This window comes from Poecilia latipinna, unplaced genomic scaffold (genome assembly GCF_001443285.1).
Source record: "Poecilia latipinna isolate Pla-1442-1.1 unplaced genomic scaffold, P_latipinna-1.0 Scaffold3414, whole genome shotgun sequence".
NCBI lineage: Eukaryota > Metazoa > Chordata > Actinopteri > Cyprinodontiformes > Poeciliidae > Poecilia > Poecilia latipinna.
In genome coordinates, this window is record NW_015116030.1 from 4,893 (window position 1) to 15,108 (window position 10,216).

Genomic DNA, 10,216 nt, shown 5'->3' on the forward strand with positions numbered 1-10,216 from the left:
GTTTTCCACAATGATGCAGCAGCAGCAGAGGGGAGCAGACACCCAAAATTTGAGTCATAACAGGTCAATTGAATATCACATTTATTAGGGTTGAAAAAGAAGTTGCCAAGTTTAGATTTAACTGAACTGATTACAGTAGTTTCTGAACGGTAACTGTAACAGTAAAAGTGCTGATCCTTTGTGTCTGCAACTAGCATGTGCTAAATGAAAATGGGCACTTTCTTCTCCTTCTTCTTCTTGTGCTTTAGATTTCAACGCAGCTTGCATCCATTATTGTTGCACTACTGCCATCTACTGGATCCTAATATCTATACCTCAAATTCTCATAATGATCCCAGTATTATTTAAAAAACTGTTAAATATCATTTCCCCTCAATGCTATTTAACTGATCAACAACATTCTCAAATTTCAATTCCCTATTAAAACCGAATTCTGTTTTAATAGGTGCTTTCTTCTTTTATTTCCAATTTTGACTTCCAATGATTCACTTCCTGCTAAAGAGCCCCCTGGTGGTTGAAGAAAAATCCACATATAAGCCGCACTGGGTTATAAGCCGCAAGGTTCAAAGCTCAGGAAAAAAGCTTTGAACAAAAAATCTAAATGCTCTCTGGTATTGTTCAGGGGGCCAGACCAAATGTAGAGGCGGGCCGGATCCGGCCCATGGGCCGTAGTTTGGGGTTCTTTGGCCTTCCTGCTGTCGTCACCAGTAAAGTATTCAGAGCTAAATTTAAACCAACAACAAACAAACTGGCAACCGCTGGAGCAGAGCCACTGACACAAGCTGCATTTCCATTATAATCTTTGTAAATATTCTGTTGGTGTAAAAAACAGCGACGGTCTCCTGCTGAATGGAGTTTTGTCCTTTTGTTTCTTTTCTGTTTGTCTTGTGATAAAAATGAGCAGAGAGAAAACCTCCAGCTGCCTTGATGTCTGTTCTCTTGTGGGATTTTCCCAAAGTGGAGACAAACTGGACGTTTTACACCAAGTGTGTGCAACAGGAAGTTTTTGGTACTTTCCTCTTGATTGTCACCTCGTGGGTAATTATTGTTTTTATTTTCTGCAATGAATTTACGGCTAGTGGGAACAACATTTCAGAATGTCACAAATACCTTCTAAACAATATGTTCTGGTCAAACGTTTGTCTGGAATGAAAAATGTTTTATCTGGGATTCTACAAAAAACAGAAGAAAAAAATATTTTAATAATAATAATAAACTGGATGAAACTGAGAAGTTACATTTTATCAATTATTGCAATGAAATAATTATAGCTTTTGGTTTATTGTTTGTAATGGAACATTTGTTTTTTTTTTACAATATTAAAACATGAACCTGTTTGCATTGAAAATCAATAAAAACTTGTTACAAAAATGTTGGTGAGTTTGAGCTCAGGTATTTCTATTCCTTCCTCTCGATAAACACTCAGCATAAATCTCCAGTGGACATGACTCAGAGCGTTGCGTTTGACTCAAACAAACAAAACCACAAAACTAGAAATAAAGCACAAGTCAGGTTTGTTGAATAGTACATATTAAAAAAAGACCACTTCTGAACTTCATATTTAAAATAGAATGTCAGCAGTTAAAGTTTAACATCGACCTACGTAAGACATGACTTGTCAAGGCTCCGCCCCTTCCAAGACTCGCCTGAGGTTTTCCTGTAATCACACGTCCTTCCTCCTTGACTTGAACATAAAAACATCCAGCAACCTCTCTCAGATTAAACTGCCAGGATCTGCTGAGAGATCAGAGCTTAGCAGGAACTTTGGATGCAGAGCAAATAGTTTCCAAAGAAGCCAGAAGAAATGCCTCCAAAATCTCTGGACTTGTATTGCCCCATCTGCAAGGACGTCTTCAAGGATCCTGTTGATTTGCTCTGCAGCCACAGCTTCTGCAGAGAGTGTTTGAATAAATGGTGGAAGGACAAAATAACCCCAGACTGTCCGATCTGCAGGAGAATATCGCCAATCAGCAATGGCATTTCTGGAGAGGTTTTCTGCCGGCCGCATGGTGAGAGATTCAAGCTGTTCTGTGTGGATGACGAGGAACTTTTATGTCTCGTCTGTCAGCATTCAGATGGTCATTATGGACACAAACTCCAACCTGTGAATGAAGTAGCTCAGGGTCGGAGAAATGAGCTGAGAAGGGCCCTGAGGCCGCTGCTGGACAAACTGAAGGTGTTCAAAGAAGAGAAGGGAAACCTGGATCAGACAGCTGAATACATTAAGCTCCAGGCCCAACAGACCGAGGGACGGATCAAGGAACAGTTCAGGAAGCTTCATCTGTTTCTCCACAAGGAGGAAGACGCCAGGATTGCTGCTCTGAGGACAGAAGAAAGCAAGAAGACTCAGAAGGTAAGCCTAAAGATCGATGCCCTGAGTAGAGAGATCGCTGCTCTTTCACGGACAATAAAAGACACAGAGGGACTGATGAAGGCTGAGGATGCCGTAATGCTGCAGAGCTTTAGGACTGCCGCAGAAACCATCCAACAGCGCCTCCTGCTGGAGAATCCTCAGCCTGTCTCTGGAGCCCTGATAGATGTGGCCAAACACCTGGGCAACCTGAGCTTCAACATCTGGAACAAGATGAAGCATCTGGTGTCCTACACTCCTGTGGTTCTGGATCCAAACAGCGCAAACTTTGAGCTCATCCTGTCTGAAGACCTGACCAGCGTGAGATGGGGCCAGAAGCAGAACATTCCCGACAACCCGGAGAGGTTTGACTTCTTCCGCATCGTCCTGGGCTCGGAGGGCTTCATGACGGGAACCTACAGCTGGGACGTCGAGGTTGGAGACAACACAGACTGGTTTGTGGGAGTCGCCTCCCAAAGCGTCCAGAGGAAAGGAACCCATCCCAGCCGTCTGTGGAGAATCGGCTGCATTGACGGTCAGTACGTGGCCCGGGCCCTGTCGGAACCGTCCACGGTTCTGCTGGTGAACGGACGGCTCAGCAGGATCAAAAGCATTCTGGACTGGAACAGAGGGAAGCTGATGTTCCTCGACCTCAACACCAACACTGTCATTCACACCTTCACTTATTCCTTCACTGAGAAGCTGTTTCCTTACTTTAACTCTGTGCATGCGTCCCCGTTGAAGCTGGTGCCTGAAAATGTGTCTCTGAGGTTCAGTTAACCAGACAGTAAAGCTGCTAAAAGCTCCAGCCGCTTTAAGAGGATCAGTGCAATGATACTAAAACAGAAGAACAAAAGGGATACAACTCTCTGATTTTATTAAGAAATGCTTTTACTTTGTTTTCTCATAACATTTCAACCACATTTTATTTTACTGTATAGACTGAAGTATCTTCATTTGGACAGTTTAAGTGACTCAAACTGAAATAAAGCTGTTGATCAAATAAACATTTGTGAAACTGTCTTTATTTGAAGTGAATCATGAAGTGATGTTCTGACAGCATGGAAGTCATCCACTGAAGACCATGAAAGCTTGTCCTCCATTTTTAGCTTCAGAATCGGTCCAGCCCGGTCCAACCTGACTGACTGTACTGAGACCGGCGGCTGAATAGAACCCGACATATCATTTTAATTTATTTCAATTAATGATGCTTTTAGTGCTTTCATTTTTATCCACCCTCTCCCGTTTTTATCCAGTGTCTTCCGGCTCCGAGTCACGGTGAAAGGATGAACTCCCTGCTGCTGGTCGGTTGAATCTGTCCGTTCCTATGTTTAGACTGTAAACACATTAACACAGTGTTTTCTTTAGTCTTCTGTTCTGTGTGAGCTCCAGGCTTGTGAAAGATTCAGGAGCCTCTGAAGCAAATGCGCTCCGTAACTCTTCAGCCGTCAGCAGCAGGCATTCAGCCTCCGTCTCAGATATGACATTCAGAAAGGATTTTATTTACGCACAAAGTTGAAAATGTAGTCAGGAGTACAAATTGTAATCCATAAAAATGATGGACAGGCTTCAGATTTTTCCATCATTTAAAAAATAAACCGTCTACTTTCTACTGCAAATGTTTTATTACACCGAAAATAAGATGAAACTAACTTTTCAGCAAAGCTAATTATCACTAAGTGGATCTTTAATATTCATAAATGACCATTTCCACTGGCTTTAAGTGGCATGTAAAAGTATTCACACCCCTTGACCTTTCCCATGTATTGTCACATTACAACCACAAACATACATATATTTCACTGGAATTTTATGTGAAAGTCCACAACAAAGTGCTAATCAGTTGTTATATCGAAGGAAAGTTGTACATAATTAAAAAAACATTTTTCCCTTCCTGTTTCCTCTCAGCGGTGTCATCTGACCCACAGGACAAATATTAAAGACTTCAGAACGATGACGTGTAAAGACACAGAACCGGTCGGAGCAGCTGGGGCTGTTTGGAGGGGAGCGGCCTGCCCAGTATCGCCTTTTATCACCAGTAAAATATGTAGAAGTAAATTAAAACCTGTTGGCTCTAAAACAAACAAACTATTTTGGCATCAGAATCTGTTTTTCAGGTAGCTCACTGGAAAGTCCATCCATCCCTCTGATGTTCAACAATAAGGTCTGGTTTGGTTATAAATAACCTGCTTAGGGAGAACATCAACAAAAGCAGTAATTTAGATCAAAATGGCCGAGGCAGAGCGTCACCTGAAAAGGAAAATGATGAGCACATAGTTGAGTCTATAAATAAATAAATACTGCCTGATGAGGCCTCGGTGTTAAAGCCGCACAACGAATTAACAACTTCAACAACCCAAAAGTTTATGAGCAAACAGATTTCATCCTCAGGTCAATGTTTCATCAATAACCTCTAGGTCAGCTACACTCACCTAAACTAAGTAAAAACTAATGATGAAATGTAATAAACTAGTAAAAATATTACAGGAATAAAACCAATAACATGATTTAATGATGTCAGTTCAATATAAATTATGAATGTTGAGAAATCAGGAAATTAGAAACAGAAACGCCTGGAAAAGTTTCTGATCTGCAGCTGGAAGAAGGCTCAGGTCAGAGGTCAGAGGTCAGCCCGATCTCTGGTTTACAGCTGGACGAACTGAAGCTGGCTCTAGATCTACAACCCTAGATCTGTGAAACCAAAAACATCTCTGTCTCAACTGTTTTCTGAAAGAACATGGAAGATGAAGGGATATTTCCGCAGAGCGCCCGTCCTCTACGCGGATAGGACGCTGAGCTCATGAAGACGTTACTGTTTCCCTCTGGAACCTGAGAACATCGATTAGACCTCATTTATTGACGGTACAAGAATCATTTTTAACCAAACTTAATAACATTTGCTTGCAGCATGCTAAGTGTTTTATTCTATGAACAATTTGTTGATATTGTGATTCTCTGAATGTGTTTTATTTTAGTTTTAGAGTCGAAGAAAAATTTCCACCATGATAGATTAAATAGTTTCATTTTATTTCTTCTTCTATATGAGACTCTACAAAAAGTCTCTCAGAATAGCATACATGACACAATGAAAGCAAAAATGTGAATTTTTTGCTTGTATCTGTATAACCAGATTAGTTATTCTTCTGTGATTCATAATTCATTTGTTTATTGATTGATTTTTGCTCATTAGGTTTCCTATGTATACATTGAGAATGCTTCTTATTATGTTGTTTTTCATGTCTTACTTTTTTTGTTCCTCCTATAATTGACGGAGATAAATAGGTATTATTTAGAATAATAAAGGTCTTGTTTATGTCATTTAATTAGCTCTACATTTTTAAGAATATTTAAAAAGTATGTTGTTTTATTAGAGAATTTTTTATGGTGCCAATAATTCCGGGATTAGTAGTAAATAATAAAAACTTTGTGCTATTAGTGATGTAGTTATGTTAGTTGTATTACCACCCCCGCGCCACTAGAGGCAGCAGTAGACCTTAAAAGATGCAACTAAGGAGCAGATTTAGAAGTACACCGAAAGCTACAGAATTTAAGAACTGTGAGCTGCGCTGAAGTAAATAAAAGAGAGAAGTTCAAATACATGCTGAGAGTGAAACTCCGTCCTAAAGGTGAAGATATATCACAGATTTTTAAAAATAAAATAAAAACGGGAGAATAATATGAAATGGCGCCCCCTTCACTTCCATAGTGCGATGGTCCCATTTCCAGGTATGAGACTGCCAGCGGTCCGTCCCGCCCCTTCCTGTTTGCTGCAGTGAAGTGGATTTGGACTGATTCAGGTTTCATACCTGCTGCTTTTAGGGTGCATCACAGCAGCCCAGGATTAGAGCCCTGAATCAGACTCTAATGCGTTTGTCTAGAAAGTCCGATTCGTTTTGGAGGTGAGAATGCAAATTTGAATTCCAAAACAGACTAAAAAAGCGAACTCCAATCCGCCTAAAGACCTCAGACTCAGTCCGGCTGAAGCGAACTCTGAAACGGTTGGAAGGCAGTGAGAATGCAAAAGGACCGGAGACCGCTCCAAAAGCAGGAAGTTAGATACAGTGCAGGGCATTCTGGGTAATATCTGCTCTGCGGGTCAACGTGCCGACAGAAAGCAAGGAAAAGCAGAATATAAATGGTTTAAAGCTTTTCATTACTGTAGCGAACTGCAGCTGCTGTCATTTTTAAACCTTTGATAAATGAAAAACTGAACTATTTACCTCATTTGTTTGAATAACAATCAAATATGATGACATATTTCATATGTCTCATATATATATGAAGCATATGAGTCAAGGTTTGTTACATTTTGACAAACTCATTTTAACAGTGGCAATTTTGTAATAAATTATTCACCAATATAAAAGAGCAATTTGCTTAGTCCTCTCTTGCATCTTGATAGAAACCAAACTGCTTATAGATTTATATTAAGGGAGAATACTTACAAACATCAGCAATGTCCTCAGCTTTAATCTAAGCCATGTTTATAGAAATCGGGTAAGAAATAAAAGCGCTGCCATCATTTTTTGACAGCTTCCTGCTCATCCCGCATTGGAACAGCCTGGTTTGGTGGACAGACTCACCGCGCAGCAATGGCGCCTGCAGGAGCGTTGCTAGCGTTAGCGGCTAACAGGATGTCCAAACCAGTAAAGTATATCAATGGAGAAATCCTACAGCCGCTAAAACCTGACACCGCTTCGTTTATGTTTACTTTTTGTGAAGAAGAAAGTTGCGCTGCTCTTCTTCAGAGGGTTTGTGTCGATTCCTTCAGTAGCTGTTGATGCAGCGCCCCCAGAGGCGACGGGGGGTCATGGTTCCAGTTAGTTTGGGTCGTTTCCGTCAGGCTCTCTCGCGGCTTCCCCACCAGAATGCTGAGCGCTGGTGGAGGTGGGTGCGAGAGAGGCAGGTCTTCACTTCTTTTCTTACTTAGGGTCATATTTTTCTAGTTAAACAATTACCGAAGTACTGTAAGAATATTTAACATCTACAAATATAATTTGTAAAGTTTTTCTCGTGGTTGGGCTGGAAAAATGTGACCCTATGAGTGGGAGCTGGTGTTGGTGGCTGACCACTCAGTCACGGCGCTAACCGTGTCTTTTATTTTTCAGCCTGTCGGACCACTCGCCTGCAGTCAAAGCCACATTGTGAAGTTTTTTATTCTGTATTGTATTAGACGACCGACAACTAAACAAGANGACAGGGACAAAAAGGAAAGGAAAAAGATGGAGAGAGGAGAGAAAGAACAACACAACCTTGAAATCTGCCTCTAAATCTGTGGAAAGAGGAAAAATAAAAGTATGAATCAACAATAAACAACTTCTGCATATATAACAATAATCGTTATAACATGAAAGTGCATGGTACACAGTGGATGTGTGTGTGTTCCTGACATGAAGCTGACAGCAGGGGCAGCGGGGGGGCAGAAGTTCATTCCAGGCCTGGAGACAGAAGCCGTTATCAACCCAGGGAGACGTTTCCTTGTGTTTCTTCAGTTTTTGGGCCCAGACTGATGAATCATTCGGGCCCCATCGTTAGACAGGCTGTTATGCTCATTTCTGAATATTTATAAAATAATTAAACGAACTCTCTTGAACGTGTGCAACCTTCCATTTAGACCGGGATTTGTTACAATATGTGAAGGAATGAAATTAAATTGACTTTAATTCATGTGTATTTAAATAGAGTCTTTTCAACACAATCTTGTGTTACACTAAGAAATCTTTTTATATTGTTGTAAAAATGTGCCTGAATATAAAAAGATAAGCAAGAAACTGAAAATGTTTTCTGCAGTTAAATCTGTCATATAAATGGCAAACTTCTCTATTTTTGCTGAATATGTCAGTATTTGAATTTTTTACTGCAATCAATCATTTCCTTTTATCTTACCTGTTGAAATGGCTTTTGGTTTTTTGTGAGTTTTTCTTCTGTCTGCTGTTTCCTTCAGTCCTCCACTAGATGGCGCCAAGAGGCTGCAGCTACTGGAGGGCGTACCTGGACTCAGCACACCTGTGACCATTTTCCTCTAGGAGGATAAGAGGAGCGGGCTGCCTGAGTGTTGGCTCTGCTCTTTGAGCTTCCTTTGATTGTCTCTAGTGATATTTACCTGTTGCTCTTCTCTCAGGTGTTTCCTTGGATTAGACCGCCTGGTTGCCTGAGTCCATCTCCTCCTCGGTTGAAGATTCTCTGACAGTTCCTCGCTCCACTGCTGGCTGTCGGGCCGCTCCTCGTGCCTCATCACAAAAACTTACCGGTTCGCCCTCCACCGCAGCCTCGACCTTCCACCGTCAAAGAACTGGACCAAACTCTGGATCATCTCAAGAACTCCCTGCAAAAGATCCAAACCCCGGAACCAACAGTATGACCCCCTGGTGGATGTTCGTCACCAAACCAAGGAAGATCTCTGTTTCTCAGCATCCAGTCTGTCCAGTTTATGGCTTTCCACCCAGGACAAAACCTCACATTTCATCTTTGTTCAAAATACATTTTATTTATCTGACTTCTAGTCTTCTTTGTTCTGTATGTGGGTCAAGAGACGTGAACCCAACATGACATTTCCATGATTTTATTAGTAAATAGTTTGAGACAAAACCTCTTGATCCCCTCACATTCATGATGAAGCTGTTCTCCTTATCGATCAGAGGGAGGAACGTTTCTGCTGGTTTCCATAAAAACTCATTTCTAACTGAGACCAGCTGAGAACATGTTTGCAAAAGTGAGAAATAAAAATCAAAGCCTTTGTGTTTCACAGAGGGGCTCTGGCTAATCGCTGGAGGACAACGTCTCCCAGTTGATGTGTTAGTTTGCGACCAAAAACTGGAACCAGCAGCTTTAGAGCTCTCAACTTTTTCTTTATCTCCAGTTTCACACACTTCAGTCCATTTCACAGGATGTCAAAACGAGGAGGGAGAATCTCCCTCTGATCTGAACCTCCTGGGTTTTAGGGATTGGCTCCCACCAGGACTAACTACAGGGGTCGACATTCACATTTCCAGAAAGAAAGATAAACATTTTTACTAAACTATATTCCTAAAAAAATGTTTACAGTTACAATTAACTCAAAGATAAAAAAAAATCAAAAACTAATTTCTCCTCCCAATGAGGCTGAAAACACCAGGTCAGCGCTGCTCATGGGCGCGTTTCCATGGCAACACATGACCAGGTGACCTCAAAGATGAGAAGATGATTAAAATAAAGTAAATAAATCAAGTTACTCCCCCCAAACACAGCACATTTACCCAAATAAATTAGAATATATAAAGTTAGTGGGGGTCAATCCCTCACAACGTGAACAAGTCTGATTACAGATAACTGACTAGTTTTTTACAAAACTAGTAATTTAGATCAAAATGACTGATTATCAGAACTAGCCAAATAGGTTTATTTATAGAAACTAAGTTCAGTTACTGTTGGACATATTTGCTGGATGTGTTGCATCTTTTTCCTGCTGCACATCACAGCCGTCAAATAAACCGTCTGTTTATGCAAATACATAAAGGGACGTTTGGCCAAACGAGCTGCAGATCAATCAGCTCTGATGTGAACGAATGAATCCATTATTAATGTGCTGAAAGGCAGACAGATGACAGGGTTATGATTCATAATCAGTAATCAGATTATAATCCCACTCTGGCCCGTCGGGTCACCACAGAGGCGCTCTGGTCAAGCCGCCTCTCCAGCGGTGGGATTCGGCCTCCTGAAGCAGAGAAAAGCAGTGAACAGGAATATTTTAAAATAAATGTAATGGAACTAAGCGAGGCTTTCCGAAGCTCCAGGCTGTTGGTCAGAAATTGTTTCTCACCTGCAGTTTCCTGTAAAGGAAGCTCAGCTTCTGGCTGAGACATTCAATCTCCTGGAAAGGAAACAGAG

General features: G+C 41.1%; 1 protein-coding gene across 2 annotated transcripts in view; it reads left to right on the forward strand.

Moving 5' to 3' along the window:
- Positions 1-3,681, forward strand: part of LOC106940911 (nuclear factor 7, ovary-like) — a 5,900-nt gene extending 2,219 nt beyond the window's left edge. The window contains exon 2 of one of the 2 annotated variants that reach the window (XM_015023791.1): positions 2,177-3,681. In XM_015023791.1, coding sequence (XP_014879277.1) covers positions 2,177-3,130 — 954 coding nt within the window. In that variant the 3' untranslated portion in view covers positions 3,131-3,681. Of the gene's footprint in view, positions 1-1,990 lie in introns of both variants that reach the window. The other variant, XM_015023790.1, reaches the window with a different exon arrangement.
- Positions 3,682-10,216: the final 6,535 nt, after the last annotated feature.